The following is a 22,253-nucleotide window of genomic DNA, read 5'->3' as shown; positions in this document are numbered from 1 at the left end:
GTTCCACAGGGTAGGGGCCACCACAGAGAAAGCCTGTGTATGGGCTGCTATTGATTTCATCCATGTGCAGTGAAGTTGCTGTGGAGGAACATAGGGAGGGAGGCAGTCCCGTAGGTATGCCAGACCAAGGCTGTGAAGAGCTTTGTATGTGATAACTAATACCTTGAACTGAGCATGGTAATTGATAGGTAGCCAATGGAGTGACTGCAGAATGGGGGTGATGTTCATGCTCCTGCTTGCTCCTAATATCAGTAGTGCCACTACATTTTGCACCAACTGGAGTCTTCTTGTTAACTTAAATGGGAGACCTATGTATAGTGCATTACAGTAGTCAAGTCTTGATGTTATCATAGCATGGATCCAGATGGCCAGGTCAACTACGCCGAGGTAAGAAGCCATCTTCCAGGCTAGAGTGAGATTACAGAAAGCATTTTTTGCGGCTGCCTTAACTTGTTTTTCTAGTAGTAGCATTGGATCCAGTATAACCCCTAGGTTCTTAACCGAGTCTGCAAGGGTCAGATGAACTCCATCAAAAGTGGGGAGTACAATGTCCTTTACGATCTGTGCCTTCAGTTACATTGCTTAACTGTAACCATACAAAATGTCTTCATATTTTTGCACTGGATACCAGATCTCTTCCCTGTATGGAATTGGGACCGCAAGTACTGTTTTACAATTAGGTTAAAAGCCGTATTGAGCCAGTTTATCGTTTACTAAAATAAGCTCAAACGGGGAACATTCTTAGTTCTTCACAGCCAGCTCCGCTGATATTAGTCCAACAAAATAAGGCAAAGAATAGCAGGAGCTTTACTTAGTACTAACTGACAAGAGTAGGATGAGCAGAAGCAAAACATGTTTACAAGGTAAGTACTTTGTATGGCAAACTTTAATAACAGTAGGAACTGTCAAGAAGAGTAATTTTAATCAACTTTTTCCATCTTTGAGGCCTCTTCATGTTAAGCTGACACTATCTTCTCAGATACTTCAGAGCTAGATGCTTGTGTTGGTTCATTAATGCCTAGACCAAGGTTGATCATTTTATAGATTCGGTTAGCATGTATCTAGGGATTCTCCGTAGTGAAACCAGAAGACAGGAGGGCAGTCTTACACAGAAAGATGACCAGGTCCTTCACAGTCCTGTTGTGATCATCAATTTTTGCCTTTTGCCTTAGTATCTCAATAATGGCATCATCAGGGTTTATTTCCAGGTGCTTTTTGGTAGGCATATAATCGATTGTGCTGCAGTATTTTAATGCTTGTGCCTTCAGGATCCTTTCCATATTGGCAATCTAGCCATAAGAACGGATCACAATAGAGCATGGAGAAGTCACCAATCGGTTGGACACTACAACTTCCTGATTCCAGTCTCTTTTTTATGAGCTTGCAGAGGTCTTCTAGCTTCGCCAATGCCGTCTTCTCCTCCAGTGTGGCTTTCTCCTCTTCAGCCTCTGGCAGCTCCAGCCCTGCTTTAGCTAGAGAAAAGCAGGCTTTGCACACAAAGGTTTCCAGCTGCTCCATACAATACTCATCAATGGACTCTGTCATATGGATTACCTCCAAGCAACTTTTACAGAGATGCTACACAAAAACAAAAAGAGTCCAGTAGCACCTTTAAGACTAACCAATTTTATTTTATTGTAGCATAAGCTTTCGAGAATCAAGTTCTCTTCATCAGATGCCTGATCCGAACTGGTCAAATACAGAAGAGGAGGGGAGGGGAAAGAAGGGGACATATATCACAAGAGGACAGGATGCAATTAGTGTGAAGGCAATCAAAACATTCCTTTGCTTGTAAATGTAAACATCTCCTTTTGGTGTGGAGTCAGTTTGCCGTGTTAGTTTGCTACTTGCTCTAGGTTTTTACCAGCAAGGTAGTATATTGAATTCTGATTCTCCTTCATCCATGCACATTAATCTTTCAAGGACACCATCTCATCCATGGAAGCAGAAGTGTAATATCTTAACAACTCTGCCAGTTTCTGATGGTTCTGGTTATCATTACATATGCTAAGCTTTATATTTTTGGAAAGCTGCTCATAGAAAATCATGTAGTTTTCTTTATCTTCTGATAGTTCAGCAAAGGGCTCCAGGCATTTCTTCACTAAGTTCTTCCTGATGACTTGCAGAATGTTGGTCTGCTGTAGCATTTCATGGGAGATATTCTGAATCCACCACACCCCATATGAAGTTCAGATATATTTATTATTTATTTACTTTATTTATAACTCATCTTTCTCTACAATGGAGACCCAAAGATGTCTCTTCGCCACCATTTCTCCTCTCCATCATTTTATCCTCAGAATAACCATGTGAGAAGGCGTGAGCTGAGAGTGAAAAACCCAGGAAAAGAACCCCTTACCCAGTACCCTTGCCCCACCCCACCCCCAAGGGAGGGAGGCAGGTAGGAACGAAGGAAGAGGCAACCTGTCTAACCACTTGGCCCTTGTTGGGTATATGGTTCCTTGGTGTTTTGATCCAGTTTTATTCACCTGCATAAGAAAAATGACAGTGTTTATTACTCTTTGATAAGAATTACTGTGAATACTTACTGTCATTGTACGGGGATTCCTTCAGAACTGCTCCAGCATCTTTGCACTTGCAAATAAGAGAACTCTGTTCTAATCTTTCAAAAGCTGTGATATTGACATGATGAGCTTTGTTACTTGGCTGGTTGCCTTTATATGTTTCATTGTATATCCTTGCATTTCATAGCTAAGTGTATAATGAATTGTATATTGTAACTTAAGTATTTTTATGTATTTATTAATATTATAAGCACAAAGTCATTTTACAATTCATATATCATAAAAATATTTTAAAATATATTTAAAAATTCTACAATTGGTTACATTTCTGAATGTGCATTAGAGTCCCTTAGGTGTGGTTTTCCACTGTTGATTTGGTTACCCACTATCCCAGCAATTGTAGTATTTTTAAATGTCCCAGCAGGACAGACTTATAATTGATTTTAAAATGTGACACTTGACTAAAGTCCCCAGATCTTACTTAGCTATTCTATCAATTGCATGATTTTTTTGCAGGCTAAAGACTATGTTGCCCACATATAACAACAATTTTATAACAGCATTCTGGAATTTAATTCCCTGAACACCATTATTCTAGTATATTTTTATAGCTAAGACTTCAATTGCCAATTTGAATTAAAAGTCTGATAGTGGGCACCCTTGTCTTACTCTGTATTTGAGCTGAAACTGATTGGAGTAACAACTGTTAATCTGTTCTCTGGCAGATGGATTATGATATATTAAGCTAACCCATTTACTACATGCTACAGTTTTTGATGATGTGGTTCATGGTTGCCCGAACTCAATTCGCTTTCCCAACAGTCACACAGCAGCTCTGGGGAAAGGCATTTTTAAGTCCTCAGGAGCCAGACTGGGCTCAGGACAAGGGTGCGTTGGGGGAGGGGCTCCTGCCTTCCCTTGCAATGTTTTCCCAAGCCAAAATGATGGGGCATAATTTGGCCGTCTTTGGAGCAGCAATTGCACAGAATACGCCATGTGCAGCTCCAAATATGTTTAGATTGAAGGATGTGCCAGTTACTACTCCCCCAGCCATTTTGGCTCAAGAAAATTGCAGGGGAGGTAGCTCCTCCTACATCTGGACATAACTTGTCAAAAAATGTATGTACCCTGTAGCTTGTTCCATTTTTTTGGGAAGGACCACAGCTTCAAAGCTCCGAGTCTAAGAGTATGAAATGACATTAATATTTCCTTGGCCATTAAAGCCTTGGTTAATTTGATTCTCAATACACTGGATGAGTACTCTTACAAGGCAGTCCTAAGCAAAGTTGAACCCTTTTAAGCCCATTGATTTAAATGGACTTAGAATTGTGTAACTCCTTAGGATTGCATTGTCAGTGTATTAGTTTGAAGGCTACAGCTTGGAGCATAGGAACCTGGAATAAAATTGACCAAGTATTTCTTAGCTGTGAACATGCACACCTTTGTGAATAGAACCCCACCCCACCGCCCCACACACACACACCGATCAAAAGGTTCTTGACTCTGAAGAGTTCATCACTAAGGAAGACACATTATTTCATAAGTTGATTTTATTTTTCTTTCTGCGGAAAATTGTTTTGGGAAGGTGACAGCTATAGCAAAGCACTTTGACAATGTGCACATCCAACTAATTCCTGATTCATTTCAGACACTTTGTCTGCCTTTAATGAACACTGTGTCAGGGAAATGTAAGGGGCAGAGAGAAATGTCTCACACATCTGCAAATCTCTCAGTCTCAAATGTAAATGTTGTATGCACTTAATAGGGTGAGTGGACTATAAGCGAAGTGGCAACTGTGGATGGAAGGGAAGCCACAGGAATACATTATGAGAAAAAGCATGTCTAATCACCCTTTTTGCATAATCAAGAATTGAATACAAACAGACAATTTGTGAAATGTTTGACTTTATAGACAGCTTGTGAGCTAAGCTTCCTGGGATTGAGCATCTCTAACTGAAAGACTTGTATACTGTCTTCTAAAAGGCACACATGCTTACTTCAATAGCAACAAGAATATTGCATATACATGTATTATGCATTTGACTTGCTCAACAGTCCAGGGTTTGACTCATCTTTGACTTTGTCAGTTGCAGTTATGGGTTCTGCAAGCATTTGGTTATTCATTCTGCTTGTACCACACTTATAGTCTGAACTGTGTAGCTGCCACTGTTGCCAGGCCCCCTTCCTGTTATGGAGCATGATATGAACTATGCCAGTTTCCTGGCTTGCTGTTTTGAAGCTCTGCCAAAGACTCTATTTGGGGCAGCAATGCACATGCTTGCTTCCTGCCTCTCTGCTATTATGGACTGTGTTACCTATGCCTGTTTCCTGCCTCCTTGGACACAGGGGCGGCGTGCCTATTGAGGCCAGGTAGGCGGTGGCCGCAGGCGCGGGGTGCTGGAGGGAGCGCTGGAAGAGGTGCGGGGGGCGAGAGCGCGCCCCCCAAAGCAGAAGCCTCCTATTCCTCCCACCCCGCGCCGCCGCCGCTGCCAGCACAAGCCCCCGGCTGGGGGCAGCCACCGCGGGCAGGCATCTGCTGTGGTGGAGGCAACCGAGCGGGAGAGCTTGGAAGCTGCCTGCTGCAGCGATCAGGCCGGCGGTGGTGCGTGCGCTCCCGTGATGATGTCATGCATGACGTCATCATGCAGGCAGGTGCGCGCATGCTCGTGCGCAGGGGGCGCTTGGCCGGCCAGCTGCAAGCGTGGCAAACCCTAGCACCGCCCCTGCTTGGACACCTACCTCACCTGGGCCCAGAACCAGGCCACTAGCAACACAGTGCCAGCCAGAGGGACTTGCCACGAGCCGGGCCAGGCACCCCCTGATCAGGTCCCACGGAGAGCCCCTGGCAGGACGGTCGCTAAGTCTGCCTATTCACCGAGCAGCCTGCCAACTAGCTCAGAAGATATGCCCAGAGAGAAGCCATGCCCCTACCGCAGGAGTAGTTTGCAGCTAAGAAGCCATTTCGTGAACCATCTCATAGCACGTCCACTGCACCCAGCCTTGCCCTGCTCTGCATATCAAGAGAGGCCGCCACAGCAATGGACATAAAGGGCCCACAATCCAAACACATTTAATGACACCAGAACCATGCAGCCGCAACATTCCTGGCATAAATCAACCTGACATCCCCTTTCCTCCTTTCCTGACTCTAAAAGTGGCCCATTCATCTTAGAGATAGGAGCAATAAAAACCTTTTTTTTTTTTTTTACATCTGAGAGCCACTAGGAAAGCGTAAGCTTCAAAGCCTCTTTTTGGGTATTTAAGCAGGCTTCCCTCGCTCTCAAGCACACGGGCGTCTTCCCTATCCACACTCTTGCTTATCTCTCTGCTCGTCTGCGTAGGCCGTTAGAGAAATACACATTGGCTGCTGATTCTCTTTCTTTTCACCAGGACAGGTTCGTATTATAACTACCCCAGCTCCAGCGTACTCAACTGGGAACCTGCTAATGCAACTGTCTCTATGCTTTCCTTGCTCTATTTTCTTAGTACTTGTATGTTCTTGATTAAATGTGTATTAGTATGGGTACACGCAACAATTTTGCATTAAAACAACATGTTATTGGGAGAAATCGCCTCCTCTTTCTTGCTGCGTTGGAAGTGGACCTTGGTATACATTGGGTAAGATCCGTGCTTAATTTAGTCCCAGACTGCTAGCTAATTTCCCCATAAAATGGCAGTTCTGGTAACACCACGTTCTTGGTTATCATGACCCTCCCTTCCGTGCATGTTCCTATTACCATGGGCAAAGAAGGGCATATTCTTTGGGGGGCTATGGTGGGTGTGTATATCACAACCTTTACTGATCAGTGGCTGGGTCAGGACCTGGACATAATTGTGAAGACAAGTCCCCCAGCCTGTAGGCTTAATACTGATAGGAAGGCATAGCACTCACTGTTCTTACTCTCATACAGTCCCTGACTTCATGGCCTGCTTGTGAATTCTTTCCAGCTTGTCAGAACCCGTTTTAAACAGTGGTGCTTAGAACTCAGTATAGAACAGTGCATGACAGGTTTGGTACACTCAGCGTTCCTTCTCTCCATGACCTGCCCTGTTCAGTATATTGTTAGTTAAAGACTGTTTAGAATAGGATCGGATGAGACAGAGCAATGAAAACATCTTAACAAGTTCTTTATACATGTTTTCATATGCTGTTTATCTTGCATGGTATTCTTTAGATTCCTACTGTATGACATTCTTTTGTAAGAAAAGGCAATACGAAAAGTAACAATCTGTAAGGTTTCCTCATTTATTTTCTTATGGACAAGATCCCTGTTCAAGTTTAAACCCAACATTTTTTTTTAAATCAAGCATTTATTTTGAATTAATGGTTCTCCTGTTTTGATTTGTACTTTGGATTCAGTCAATCAATTCTCCTGGCAAATTCCAGCTCAACCTGCCAACTGTACGACAGCACCAAAGGTAAGGCAAATTTACTTACTATCATCAAAGTATTAAGTTTGCCAGAGGAAAATTTAAGCCATGTGGAAGCCAGCTGTCACAGCTGAAGGAAAGACTTAGTCAGTTATTGAATCGTCTCGGAGATTAAAGCATGTTGATCTTCCTTCTTCAAGCCATGTCTGGTGAAGTTGCCAGTGACATCTTGCAACTTTCACACAATCTCATCTGGTATTTTTTGTTTGAATTCTTGGGGTGTTAACCCCCTCCCCAAATTTTTGTTTGGTTTTGTATTTTTCTGTAAACCTGGGCTCACTTTAACTGATATGTCATGCCCTCAGAAAACCTGGCTTTTCTCTTTAATATGCTAACAACAGCACAGGGAACGGAGTTTCAATAAGGCTAAGGGGTTAAAGCCCCTTTCCTATCCCTGCCTGGCATGAATTTGAATTGGACTTATAAATCTGGGCAATTTGCTTGTCACACAGGGATAGAGATCCATGATCTTCCTCATGTATGTTGGTGCCTATAGTCTCTAACATTACAGTCACACTAATAACTAGGAGAGAGGTGAAGTTTTTAGGTTCTTGGCAGTGTTCTGTCTGATACGTCCTTACTCAACTGGGAGAATCAAAACAGGCCTGTTTCTAAAAATCAGGTATCTACTTTTAGATTACTGTAAGGAGGTAGGAAGAGGTACCAATCTCTGTGTTACTCCGTTTAAGGTAAGTATTGAGTATAGTTTTTGGAAATTGCCATATAGCTCTGTGCTCATTCTGAGGACAATTTGCAGGGCTTGTAGTGGTTTTTGCTTTTAGCTAGAAGAAAGAAAAAGCTCCTTTGCTCCAACTCAAAAGGGGAAACACGGGGTGGTTGCGAGCCTGTGTAGCCCATGTTACTATCTGCAGTATTCGAATTACTTCTGATTTGAATTACTACTTATGCTCCATTTGGAAAACCAATTTATATTTTGTGTCATTTTTTCATAGAAATGTTATATTATCTGAAGACCCTAATTTATTTCTTTACAGTTAACATACCAGTAAACACGATTTTAAGGATGGTTAATCAGTGTACCTATTAAAATTTAAACTCTTCCAGGACTCCATCATTTTATGTTATATATATATTTAGTATTCTAATGGTATTGTGCATTATTTTTCTGGTTTGTCTATATTAGAGATGGATGGTACTGTACCCTGGTTCTGCTACAGGAAAAAGTTGAGGAGAACTGGATTTTGCATACAGTTCTGACAATAATGCAGATTTGGAATTTATTTGGAATTCCAAATAACTGATTATGCCAGTGAACAAACAGAAACTACCAGGTTAAAAGGATTTCACTAATTTGGTACTTCGGCCATTTCCACACATGTTGAATAATGCACTTTCAATGCACTTTCGCAATCCTTTGGAAGTGGATTTTTTGTTCCACACATGGAAAATCAGTTTCAAATGTTCACTAAAGAGTATTGAAAGTGGATTATCCAATGTGTGTGGAAGCAGCCTTCCTCAGAAAGCTGGAGAATTGCATTGGCCCAGACACAAATTATAACGTTTAGTGATTGGAAACATTAGAGTTTATATCACAGTAATAAAAGTTATGCAGCTGTTTGTCCCTCTGACTCTCAGTCTCTTGTCAAATCATGGATCTTTATATAAACTGTCCCATTCTATTTTGTGGTAAACTTAAGAAAAGCTGTTTCCATTGAAAACTGCATGGTATGACCTGGCATTATACCATATGACAGCAGAAACTGAAATAGCTTGTTAAACTAGTTTTAAATAATCTTGGAACAGAAACTTTAATATATTTATTTTCCTCTTTTTTTTCAGATGATCATGAAAAAAATCTTTGTTTTCGCTATGGCATGCACTGCAGCTTGTTTAAGCATATCCACAGTGTTGAATTGTACTGGAGTCTGTTCATTTTGTCAAGACGACATATTGGTTTTCAAGAGAAAGAATGGTGATCATTTCAAACTGCCCAATGTAGATTGCAGTAGGGCCCCACCATTCTTAGTAATACTTGTAACATCTCATCCTAGCCAATTTAAGTCCCGAATGGCTATCCGTGAAACATGGGGCAAAGAAAGAGTAGTAGCTGACAAACGCATTGTGACGTATTTTCTCCTAGGAAACACTTCACAGCCTTTTGACCAGATTACTGTTACTTCAGAAAGCTTACTATATAAAGACATCATCCAAAAGGATTTTCTGGATACATATTATAATTTAACTTTAAAGACTTTGATGGGCCTTGAATGGGTTCACAGATTCTGTCCACAATCTAGCTTTGTCATGAAAACTGATTCTGATATGTTTGTTAATACCTATTACTTGATGGAACTTCTTTTGAAAAAAACCCGAATGACCAGATTCTTCACAGGTGTTTTAAAAATGCATGATAATCCAATAAGGGATCCAAAGAGTAAATGGTGTGTGAGTAAAGAAGAATACCCAGAGAATAAATACCCTCCATTTTGTTCTGGAACTGGTTATGTCTTGTCTACTGATGTTGCTAGTCAGGTGTTCATTGTTTTGGGAAAGGTTCGTTTTTTAAAACTGGAAGATATGTTTGTTGGACTTTGCTTGGCTGAACTCAAAATTAAACCAGAAATGCTTGATTCAGAGCCAACATTTTTTGCAGACCAGGTTGAATTTTCTCCTTGTTGCTACAGGAAACTTGTCACAAGCCGTTATATCTCTTCTACTGAAATGATGGTGTACTGGAATGGACTGGAGAAGTCCATGATTGAAGAATGTCCAGAAGTTCCTGCAGGGTAAAAACTGCAAAGTTTTCAATGTTGCATTGTTTGCTCATTCACTGATTAGAAGACAGATATAATGAGATACTACAGTCACCAACAATCACCTCTCCTTGACACAAATCATTTCGAAAACATATTAAAATAATATTTGAACAGAATAACGCATATAAAATAATATATAGACAGATTGTTTCCTTTTATTAAAATGTTTTGTCCCTTGGTAAAACTGCAGTTGTAAGAATGCTTACCAATAAGTAGTTGTCCCAATCATGTTTCCAAAGGAACTCATTCAGTTTTACTCATTCTGAGTATATTTGGTTAGGAACAGAATGAAAGTGATTTTAGTTATTTTTATAATCTGTTTCATTCACCTACATGGATGGAAAAATATGGTTCTCAAGGCATGCTTTCAGCTGTGCATATCATCATCATCGTCATAGTCAACATCAATATCATCGTTGCCATCGTCATCATCATTATCCTTGCCATCATCATCATCACCACCATTGGCTTTTGGTTTAAACATTAAATTCCCCTCTGCCTTTTTCCAATTATTGATATAAAACCTTGATTCTAAACATATTTATTTAGCCACAAGAGAATTGCATTTCAGCTCACAAAGGGCATGCGGTAGGTCATACAGTTTCTAAGCCTGTCATGTACTCATGATTTTAATCATATGTATGCATGTTAATCTATGTATTCTTATGTAGTTTCCACAACTTTTGTTAGTCTTACAGGTGCTACTGGACTCCTGCTCTTTTCTACTGCTACAGACAGATGAACATGGCTACCCATCTTGACCTTATGTAATTTCATTAGAGGAAGCTGCAGCCCTGCAAATGGATAAGATCAACAGCTGCCCCTATAGTAGTATTCTTTATTATGGCTCCCACTTGGCAGAATGGCCTGCCTGATAAGGTCACAGAATGTATGAAATGAATTTGTCCAGGAAGGCATTTTTATAAGGGGAATAGGATAGTTGTCTTTAATGTCTGTTAAAAGTTTTAGACTGTTTTATTGCATTATTATACTGGATCCAACATTACTGCTGGAGAAGCAAGTTAATGCAGCTACAAAAAACACTTTCTTCCAGTCTAGCCCCCCTACCTTGATACATCTGATCTGGCCACCTGGATCCCCATCACAGTAACACTGAGACTAGACTACTGTAGTGCACTTTACATTGGTCTCCCCTCAAAAATCACTCAGAGACTGCAGCTGATGCAGAATTACCATCAGGAGCTAGGTAGAACATGCATATTACTCCTATTCTGCAGTCAGTCCACTAGCTGCTCATGCGTTATTGGGTTCAGTTTAAGGTATTGGCTATCACATACCCTTCATGTCTTGGTCCCTCATATCTGCAGGACTGCCTCTTGCTCTATGCTCTGCCATGACAGCTTCACTCATCTGATCAGGGCCTTCTACAGGTGCCAACCTGCAAATGGGCAAAATCAACTGCCTGTACACGTGGTTTCTCTGTTGCGACCTTCACCCTATGGGATGGACTGCCTGCTGAGGTCAGGAGGGCTCCCACTCTCCATGCAAAACGGAGTTGTCCAAGAGGGCTTTTCACACAAGTAATAAGGCTGTATTGTATAGAATGGTTTAGAAAGTTACTTGGTTAAAGGTTTGGGGACTGTGGTCTATACTACTGTAAATAGTTCGTACTGCCTCTTGCTGTATGTAGGATCTCACTATGTAATTTTTGCAGCATTTAATACATCATGTTAATACATAATGCGTTGCTTCAGTTCTGTTTTCAAATCTCTGGTTGGTTCCAGATTTCTATAATACAAATTCTATTGCATTATTTACTGGATGTCCCATCCTGTTCATTGTATTGACTTACTCTGTATTTTACTTACTCTGCTTTGAGTTCCAATGAGAAAGGGGTACTATAAATAATGCTAATAAAATAAATAAGAGTCTGTGAAAATATTTTAGGCTGTTTTATTGCTTTTATTGTATATATAATTCTATGGCTGGGCTGGGGGCAAACTAGATGAGATATTGGAGAACCATGATTGACCTTTTTTGTCCTATACATTTTTAGCAAATCAGTTCAGGAGATAAAGGAATTGGACTGAGGCACAGGCACTTGGGGAGGACAGGAGAGGCAAATTAACCCCATGCTATGTTCCTAGTGTGATTCGTTCCCTGAAGCTGCTGTTTATCCTGAAAGGGAAAACATAGTATCTTGGGGAATAATTTTAACTGAGATAATGGCTCAGGGTTAACCCCATTCCCTAACTGCTCTAATCCTGAGCCAAAGGACTAACTTGCCTCCATTCCAGCAACTTCTGTTAAAAGACATGCATAGAAATATCTGGCATTGATCTCCCGTGTTTCAACTAGTTAAGCCTTGGATATTTGTACACTTGGAAAAATCAACCCAAGCCACCATGCAGTAATATTCAGCCATGGGGCACATGAAACCTACATGTATCCTATCAGTGACAGCATGGGTTGTTTGTATAAAAACACTTCCTTCTCCCCCAGTGTTGGCCGCAGGCTTTTGGGTGGGGTGAATTTTCACCCAAGTAAACTGTTCTTCCAGGAAGATCTGATTGATTAGTGCTGGTATAAGGCAAGGATGATATGCATTTACCAACTGTTCAAGCTTTCCTGAAACTTTGAACAGAACAATTTTGCCTTCCCTAATTTCAGCAGTATCTCACTCTCATGTATATTTATAACCAAAATTTTAGGACTGGAATGGATTTGTTTGTTACACCTGATGAATGACGAGAGAGGTCCATGGATGATGAGAGGTTCCACTAACCGTGTCCTGCAGATATAGAAAGACAGAAGATGGGTAGAGTGGGATTAGCAAAGTAGATTAATCAAGTAGAATAAGCTACCTGTAACCAAAGGAAGTGCAGTATGAACAGCAGAACAATTAACACTCATACAAGGTTAGAATATCATACCAACATTATAATAAAAACCTATTAACATCTCTAAAAAGTGGGTCCTGTAGAGCTATTAGAAACTACATTGAATAAGGAATGCCAAGTCTCTCTTTAACCGTTAGTAGATAGTAAATCTCTTGATTCAGCAGTTTCATTCTCCCTTTGAAGTTATTTATTTATTTATTTTGTAGGAGAACAGTGACTTTTGGGTCTGCAAGAGTTAAAATGTTTGCTTTCTGCTCAAACTTTGTTCAAACATATACTATTCCACACTATACTGTCCTACTGGTTGAGTGGGATAGGATTCCTATAAAGGAAATTTGACAGCCTGGCCAACTGGGGTGAACCCACTCTTCCAGCAATGCCCTGCCACCCTTTCTGTCTGAGCCAGATGCTACGTGGGTCTCACAGGGCTCCTTGGGCAAGCTGTGCCATCACAGCAGAATTTTTTTTTAAAACCTGCGAGTGTTTAACCAAAAAAGTTAGACCAGTTAGGGTTCTACTGGGGGAAAAAACCCAGAAAGGATTTTAAAAAGAAAGTAGTTGCTGCTGCTAGGATGGAGATTGCTATAGAAAGATCTGGAAAATTTTTTGGAAAGTCTGATTTCATTTATTGCAATTTTATTATGTAAAATTCCCTTTAAACCATTTATAATAAAACTTGAATATCAATAACATTGTGTTTTTATCTTTATTATTTTCTGGAACTGTGTGGTTGGAAAATAAAAATTTACAATGCACAAAATTTGCTGTCCATTGATGGAGGGCCTAAGGCATGGAATTAAATGTCTCATGGGGACAGAAGGGCTGCATCTCTTGAGTACTGTGCTCTCATTGGAGCCACAGCAATCATTCACCACTTGATTGACTTGTGCACATAGGAAAATTCATCAGCAAATGATTGCTGTAGCACAGGGGTCAGCAGCAACCTTTCATAATTAAAATGTCGAACTACATCAAAATTCAGAGCAAGAGACAAGCAAAATACTAGTGTATTTTGTACTAGTGTAGTGTACTACAGGAAACCAACTCACACTGATCGGTACTTACACAAAAACTCCAATCACCACCCCCGACAGAAAAGAGGCATAATGAAAACATTAGTGGATCGCGCAAGATGGATATGTGAGCCGCACTTTCTCAATGAGGAAATTAATCATCTAAACCACGCACTTCAGGCAAATGGCTACTCCAGAAATGAAATCCGAAGAGCAATCAAACCCAGGATGAATCAAACAACCAAGGAAAAACAGTCTCCTACAGGAAAAGTGCTTTTGCCATATATCAAAGGAATTACTGATCAGATGGGAAAGCTTATGAAAAAGCATAACCTTCAAGCAGTATTCAGACCCACCCGAAAAATACAACAGATGCTACGATCAACAAAAGACAGTAGAGACCCCCTCACGTCTGCAGGAGTATACCGTATACCCTGCAGCTGTGGACAAGTTTACATCGGGACCACAAAGCGTAGCATCCAGACAAGAATAAAAGAACATGAAAGACACTGCAGACTTGGACAATCTGAAAAATCAGCAGTGGCTGAACATAGCCTAACTCAAACAGGGCACAGTATCTTATTCCAGGACACCAAAATACTGGACAACACTTCCAACTACTGTTTCAGACTGCACAGGGAAGCCATTGAAATTCACAAGCATAAGCAAAACTTCAACAGGAAAGAAGAAACCTTAAGAATGAACAGAGCATGGTTTCCAGTTCTGAAAAACACCAGGCTAACAAAACACCCTATACTCGACAATAGCCCTGCAGAGAAGATTAGCACATCAAGCACCAATCCATATGCAAAAGAACCTCCTCAGGATACAGTGAAGCCTCCCGCCATTAGCATTCCACACCCTGGGAAACTCTTACAGGATGACTCAGCTCAACCCCACCCCTCCTGAGTAGATACAAATGACCTGCCAACATCTTTTCCACACTGTGACACTGAGAGATCTCTGTCTTTTGGTGCTACACCTCTGAAGATGTCAGCCTCAGCTGCTGGCGAAACGTCAGGAACTACAATGCCAAGACCACGGCAATACAGCCCGGAAAACCCACAACAACCATCGTTCTCCGGCCGTGAACGCCTTCGACAATACAGTGTAAGAAAGCTCATTTGCATAATGGAAACTGTACAGCAACATTATTGTGAAACGTTGATTAGTAACTCAAAGTTTCTGCAGCCCAAACACTGGTTGTTGCAAATTTTTTATTAGTAAGTAGCACATATGAAGTCTCACAAAAAGTAATAAATATACACAGGAGTACTCTGTGAGATTGTTTTAATGCACTGGCATAAAGCAGTGCATGGGTTGCACTTGGTGGCAACTGTTCACTTCTATAGTTTGCTTTTCTGTAAAGAACCTCTAAGATCCCTTTCATATGAGATCTTTAACTTCCTTTGGCTTCTGAAAGCAAACAGGTTTTTAAAGGATAAGGATAAAACACTACAAAAACTTGGAGCAAAGCAGGTTTTGGAAAATTCAAGTTAAAGCTTCATTAACTGTGGGAGGACAGTGTTTTATCTTTAAGGTATGAGAAACCTTTGCCCTCAGAAGATAAATTGGTTTAACCCATAGAAAAAGAATATAAGAAACTCTTTAGTCCCATAAAAATCTTTGCCGGCCATTCCCTTTAAGGATAGGACAAGAAAGACTAGACGGCTTCAGTGACGTGTTCAGAATGGGCATTTATGGTCTTTTCTGGAGTTTAATCTGTGGAGTTTAAAATACGTACTGTAGAAAACTCCATGCACAATATTAAGAGATTTCTCTGAACTGTCGACACTTCCAGTTTGCTTCAGCTTTTTAAAAAGCTGTGCTTAGTAATAGCAATAGGTGTCATCGTTTCCTTAACTTCTCAGAATATTTTATTTGAAGTGAAGTGAGTTTTGTATCAGCAGTCTTACTTCATGCTTTGAAAGCCTCTGTTAATAATTGAACATTGGAGTATGCACATTGGTTGCAGACCTAAGCCTTATCTTAATAGAGATAAAACCTTACTGCAAAGAGTTATGCAGGCCGGAGAAAACAAAAATGACATGAAATGTTTTTCTTTAGGGCCTTTCCAGTGACTAATGAGGAGAACCCAAATGGATAATCTGGTTCTACATAGGAGGAGTCATATGGATGCCAGAGACAAGAACAAACCTTCTTGAAAGAATCCCTGGAACATCACGAGTGGCTTTCAAGTTATTATTTTCAGATATAAAGGTAAGGCGGGTGGGGCTTCTCGACTCCGAGTGATGAAAGGTTCCGGTCACTGTAACTTTTCTCTCCTGGGGTGGGGAAAAAACAGAGAGGAGGATGACTTTGAGCAGATAAATGACGGGGAAAGGAAGAATTAAACGGTCCCCTTCATGCTTGTCTTCAAAGTGAAACCATCCACAGCTTTTGTACCTGATAAAAGAAAGCTTTTGAGGAAATGGATTTTAACTCTCCTAAGTTAAATCCTGACCTGAATTCAAGTTAATAAATAACAACGTGTAGAGAGAAAGAATGTAAAGGTATCTTCTTTTACATTTCTGCTTTATCTTAGTTCTCTAATCTCATATGTGGACAGCAACTATTAGACAGAAAGTTAAATGGCCCCCTCAGTGTCAACATTTTTTGCAGATTACCCCTCCTCACTTATGACTGAAAATTGAGAAACAGATGGTTGTTGTGGGTTTTCTGGGCTGTATTGCCGTGGTCTTGGCATTGTAGTTCCTGACGTTTCGCCAGCAGCTGTGTCTGGCATCTTCAGAGGTGTAGCACCAAAAGACAGGATCTCTGTCTTTTGGTGCTACACCTCTGAAGATGCCAGCCACAGCTGCTGGCGAAACGTCAGGAACTACAATGCCAAGACCACGGCAATACAGCCCGGAAAACCCACAACAACCATCGTTCTCCGGCCATGAAAGCCTTCGACAATACATTGAGAAACAGACTTTAATAAACCCATTAATGTCTGCCATTCTACTTTTTGTTAGACAAGAAGGTCTGCAATAGTAAATAGAATGACATCCTATCCCAGGTAAGCAGGAAAGAAGTATCAAATATAATTTTATTTTTCTCATATGAAAAATATTTTACCAGCACTAAAGCACTGGGACTATTCTGATCACTCTTAGGATGATTTGGTAGAAGCCCCCTCCCACAGGCTCTGTATGCTTTATACCAGTGGTCACCCAAATGCAATGTTACAATGCAGTAAAGTTAATGGATTTCAAAGTGTATAACTCTGCTTAGAACTGCATAGCCCTTTGTACTGATTATTCCCCTCTTTTCTTTACTTTGCACTAGGGAGGTGTACAAACATAGTGAATGATTCAGTCTTTCAGGTTCGAGGAAAGAGTATGCTAAATGGACAGACTTCAAAAAAGCTTTTTGGTGACTTTGAGCCTCTTGGCCTTATTAACAGGTATGTTCATTTAAGTCACCTGATAGATATGTTGTTTTCAATGCAGTTACTCCATTGAACACTGAATGATGGGAATGAAATTTGGTAAATATCTTCAGGGCACAATTCTGTGTTTCATCTTTGAAAGCCAGCTCAACCCTCCTCCAATCATTTTCAAAGGGAGTAGGAAACTGCAAAACAAAACACAATTGTGTTATCTTCTTTAAACAATGAGGGCCAAACTATACATTATGAAAGAAATCTTTGAGCAGTTCACACTATAATTTTAAGGCTTCAAAGTGGCTGGTGAGGTGCGGGCTGGATCAGATCTCCAAGGGAAGGATATACGAGGGGGACAGATATAAGTTTGGATGGCTGGTGGGTAGGAAGGAGAGAACAATCAGGGAAAGGTGAGGATATGGGTGTTGCCAAGAGGAGGCAATGGAGAAATAGTATGGAGAGGGGATACAAAAAATGAGGTGCTCCCCAGAAGTCCTTGTAGGTTCCCCACTGTGCAACTGGGGCCAGGCCTGTCATTCCTGCTATGATGGGAGACATCCCACTAGCGACCTCCACTTTCAGCCAGTGTTCTCTTGCCCAGTGAGAGAAAGTTGCCATTAATGCAACAGCACAATGTCACTTCTTGGGAAATTCTCTGATTGGAAACTCTTTCTGGCGATGCCTAGGAAGAAAAGAAAAAAAGGGGGTCGTCCCAAAGCCAACACAGAAACAAAGAAAACGCAGGGACCATGAAAAACCAATCCAGCTTTTATGTTCCAATTTGTAGAACTGAAATATACAATGCACTGGAGCTTGATATATATGATTACTGAGTCAGAAATTAACACCAAACCTCCTGGCGGGAGATGGCAACGGGCTTGCCAGCTTGCAATTTTCCCATTTCGTAAGAGTTATGCTTCTTCCCAAGCCACAACTTTTCTGAAATTAATATACAAATACTAATCAGGATGTATTGTCGAAGGCTTTCATGGCCGGAGAACGATGGTTGTTGTGGGTTTTCCGGGCTGTATTGCCGTGGTCTTGGCATTGTAGTTCCTGACGTTTCGCAAGCAGCTGTGACTGGCATCTTCAGAGGTGTAGCACCAAAAGACAGAGATCTCTCAGTGTCACAGTGTGGAAAAGATGTTGGCAGGTCATTTGTATCTACTCAGGAGGGGTGGGGTTGAGCTGAGTCATCCTGTAAGAGTTTCCCAGGGTGTGGAATGCTAATGGCGGGAGGCTTCACTGTATCCTGAGGAGGTTCTTTTGCATATGGATTGGTGCTTGATGTGCTAATCTTCTCTGCAGGGCTATTGTCGGGTATAGAGTGTTTTGTTAGCCTGGTGTTTTTCAGAACTGGAAACCATGCTCTGTTCATTCTTAAGGTTTCTTCTTTCCTGTTGAAGTTTTGCTTATGCTTGTGAATTTCAATGGCTTCCCTGTGCAGTCTGACACAGTAGTTGGAAGTGTTGTCCAGTATTTTGGTGTCCTGGAATAAGATACTGTGCCCTGTTTGAGTTAGGCTATGTTCAGCCACTGCTGATTTTTCAGGTTGTCCAAGTCTGCAGTGTCTTTCATGTTCTTTTATTCTTGTCTGGATGCTACGCTTTGTGGTCCCGATGTAAACTTGTCCACAGCTGCAGGGTATACGGTACACTCCTGCAGACGTGAGGGGGTCTCTACTGTCTTTTGCTGATCGTAGCATCTGTTGTATTTTTCGGGTGGGTCTGAATACTGCTTGAAGGTTATGCTTTTTCATAAGCTTTCCCATCTGATCAGTAATTCCTTTGATATATGGCAAAAACACTTTTCCTGTAGGAGACTGTTTTTCCTTGGTTGTTTGATTCATCCTGGGTTTGATTGCTCTTCGGATTTCATTTCTGGAGTAGCCATTTGCCTGAAGTGCGTGGTTTAGATGATTAATTTCCTCACTGAGAAAGTGCGGCTCACATATCCGTCTTGCACGATCCATGATTGTATTCATTATGCCTCTTTTCTGTCGGGGGTGGTGATTGGAGTTTTTGTGTAAGTACCAATCAGTGTGAGTTGGTTTCCTGTAGACCTTGTGACCTAACTGAAAGTTTGCTTTGCGGATGACCAAGGTATCCAGGAATGTTTTGATGTTGTATCCCTATTTACCAAGGTTCCAGTAAAAGGCACTATTGCACTTATTAATCAGATTTTCCCAGAGGATGTAACAGCCTTATTCCATCATTGTCTGACAACCAGTTGCTTCCAATGGGATAACGAATTCTATGAACAGATGGATGGGGTGGCCATGGGGAGCCCTCTCAGCCCAGTTATAGCAAACTTCTACATGGAACATTTTGAAAAAAACAGCTCTAGAATCAGCACCCCACAAACCTAGTGTATGGTTCCGGTTTGTGGATGATACCTTTATCATTTGGAGCCATGGGGAGGAAGAATTGATGGGGTTTTTGAATCATCTCAACAACATCCACCTGAACATACAATTCACAATGGAGAAAGAAATAGAGAGAAAACTCCCATTCCTGGATACCTTGGTCATCCGCAAAGCAAACTTTCAGTTAGGTCACAAGGTCTACAGGAAACCAACTCACACTGATCGGTACTTGCACAAAAACTCCAATCACCACCCCCGACAGAAAAGAGGCATAATGAAAACATTAGTGGATCGCGCAAGACGGATATGTGAGCCGCACTTTCTCAGTGAGGAAATTAATCATCTAAACCACGCACTTCAGGCAAATGGCTACTCCAGAAATGAAATCCGAAGAGCAATCAAACCCAGGATGAATCAAACAACCAAGGAAAAACAGTCTCCTACAGGAAAAGTGTTTTTGCCATATATCAAAGGAATTACTGATTAGATGGGAAAGCTTATGAAAAAGCATAACCTTCAAGCAGTATTCAGACCCACCTGAAAAATACAACAGATGCTACGATCAGCAAAAGACAGTAGAGACCCCCTCACGTCTGCAGGAGTATACCGTATACCCTGCAGCTGTGGACAAGTTTACATTGGGACCACAAAGCGTAGCATCCAGACAAGAATAAAAGAACATGAAAGACACTGCAGACTTGGACAACCTGAAAAATCAGCAGTGGCTGAACATAGCCTAACTCAAACAGGGCACAGTATCTTATTCCAGGACACCAAAATACTGGACAACACTTCCAACTACTGTTTCAGAATGCACAGGGAAGCCATTGAAATTCACAAGCATAAGCAAAACTTCAACAGGAAAGAAGAAACCTTAAGAATGAACAGAGCATGGTTTCCAGTTCTGAAAAACACCAGGCTAACAAAACACTCTATACCCGACAATAGCCCTGCAGAGAAGATTAGCACATCAAGCACCAATCCATATGCAAAAGAACCTCCTCAGGATACAGTGAAGCCTCCCACCATTAGCATTCCGCACCCTGGGAAACTCTTACAGGATGACTCAGCTCAACCCCACCCCTCCTGAGTAGATATAAATGACCTGCCAACATCTTTTCCACACTGTGACACTGAGAGATCTCTGTCTTTTGGTGCTACACCTCTGAAGATGCCAGCCAGGAACTACAACACCAAGACCACGGCAATACAGCCCGGAAAACCCATAACAACTAATCAGGATGTAACCACCTCAAAAAGCAAGATTTTCTGCAATAACATCATGAAAATTCATAGCATCATGAAATATGGGCTTTCCTAAATCATTTCACGATGCTATGAATTGTAATTACTATGTATAAAATCAATTAGGTTTGTAAATGAATGTTGTAAATGAAATTATCTATTGCAGAAAATCTTGCTTCAGGGTCAAAATTCTTTGATCCTTTTAACTGGAGATGCCAGGAATTGAACTGGGATCTTCTTATTTTTATATGTTTTTTTTATTGGCACAACAGTTTTGAGATAGTGATAAAAATGGATAACACAGCAATTCAGTGGTTTCAACAATTCTTTGGTGCCAGTCCAGTGCCCCTCTAAATCTTTCCCTTCCCTGGCCACATGAACTGCTTGCACTTGTAAAAGTTCTTTCTAGTTGAGGAAATGTTTTTTTCTCCATTATATCCTAAAGGTTTAGCTGCCTTTTACTTCCCATAAATGCTTTCTGGTATCTACACTACATCTCTGACCTGGATAGCCCAGGTGAGCCTCATCGCATCATATCTCAAAAGCTAAGCAGGGTCAGCCTTGGCTAGTAGTTGGATGGGAGACCTCTAACAAAGACTAGGGTTGCAGAGGAAGGCAATGGTAAATCCCTTCTGTTAGTCTCTTGCCATAAAGACCCTCCAGGGGTTGCCATAAGTCAGCTGTGCCTTGAGGGCATTCTCTACTCCATCTACACAATAACATTCTACAATATTAGGTAATTACAATTTCTGTATGGTATAGACACATATAACATTCAAATCCCAAATCAAAGTTAGGGCAGCAGATGGACCTCTCTTCTTGGAATCTGCCTGATCTCCCTTTAAAGCCATCTGTTTTCATGGCCATCATCACATCCATTGGCAATGAATCCCACAATTTGATTACTCATTGAGTAAATAAGTGTCTGTCTGCCTGAGCCTATTGCCTTGAAGTTATAGTATTATGAGAGAGGGAGAAAAACCTCTTTATTTACCTTCTCTACCACCTTCTCTCCCCTACTCATAATTTTACAAACTTCTGTCATGGTCCTCCTTAGTAAGTCCCAGTACAAAGGGAGGCAGGAACCAGGAGAGGAGAGAGAGGAAGCAGGGCTGCATGGGGGAGGAGGAACTTCTCTTGAACTCCCATCTAGAAACTTTTAAGAAGCAGCAAGTTGAGACGCTGAGCTGAAATCTTGTCAGAGGCTCTAGGGTGGCTAGGCAAGGGACTCCACATCGTTTACCCCAGCCAAAAAAAGAATAAAATGCACATGTAAGCAAGCCTTTTATAGTCTTACTGTTCTTGTGTGACCATGGAGGAACAGTTTAAACTGCCCTTATCCTCTTAGGGCCCAACAGTGGGATAAAAATATACTTAAAAAAAAATTAAAGACCAGATTTTTAAAAAAAGAATCCTACCTTTTGTTTACTACATTGATGGATTTTATTTTATCTTTTCCTATTTTCCCAAAATAGCAGAAGTGAAGAATGTTGTGTGTCTCAGGCTGTAATGCTTAGAATGCTTTCCTGAGAGTAAACCCCATTAAATAAAATGGGAGTTACTTATTCCATTTCCAATATTGGGTATATGTGTAATTATTATTTTAATAAAACTAAGTTGTGTATCCATTTAAATTTCAAAAAAATTC

The 22,253-nt window shown here is 41.0% G+C and overlaps 2 protein-coding genes and 1 pseudogene across 6 annotated transcripts in view; 2 read left to right on the top strand and 1 right to left on the bottom strand.

Annotated features, from left to right (window-relative positions):
• Positions 1–920: 920 nt before the first annotated feature.
• On the bottom strand, positions 921–2,196 carry LOC129326241 (heat shock protein HSP 90-alpha-like; annotated as a pseudogene).
• A 4,615-nt stretch (positions 2,197–6,811) lies between these two features.
• LOC129326151 (beta-1,3-galactosyltransferase 5-like) lies at positions 6,812–11,635 on the top strand. Its single transcript, XM_054974307.1, has 3 exons — positions 6,812–6,944; positions 8,757–9,703; positions 10,424–11,635. The coding sequence occupies exons 2-3, from the start codon at positions 8,757–8,759 to the stop codon at positions 10,473–10,475; spliced, it is 999 nt and encodes a 332-aa protein (XP_054830282.1). The 5' UTR covers positions 6,812–6,944; the 3' UTR covers positions 10,476–11,635.
• Positions 11,636–15,618: 3,983 nt separating this feature from the next.
• IGSF5 (immunoglobulin superfamily member 5) overlaps positions 15,619–22,253 on the top strand; it is an 84,694-nt gene continuing 78,059 nt past the window's right edge. For all 5 annotated transcript variants that reach the window (XM_054973639.1, XM_054973640.1, XM_054973638.1 and 2 more), the window contains exons 1-2: positions 15,619–15,827; positions 16,899–17,016. In XM_054973639.1, coding sequence (XP_054829614.1) covers positions 16,959–17,016 — 58 coding nt within the window. In that variant the 5' untranslated portion in view covers positions 15,619–15,827; positions 16,899–16,958. The remainder of the gene's footprint in view (positions 15,828–16,898; positions 17,017–22,253) is intronic.

This window comes from Eublepharis macularius, chromosome 3 (genome assembly GCF_028583425.1).
Source record: "Eublepharis macularius isolate TG4126 chromosome 3, MPM_Emac_v1.0, whole genome shotgun sequence".
In the NCBI taxonomy this organism is placed as follows: domain Eukaryota; kingdom Metazoa; phylum Chordata; class Lepidosauria; order Squamata; family Eublepharidae; genus Eublepharis; species Eublepharis macularius.
Note: the sequence above shows the minus strand (reverse complement) of the source record. Positions and strands in the feature narration are given on the sequence as shown.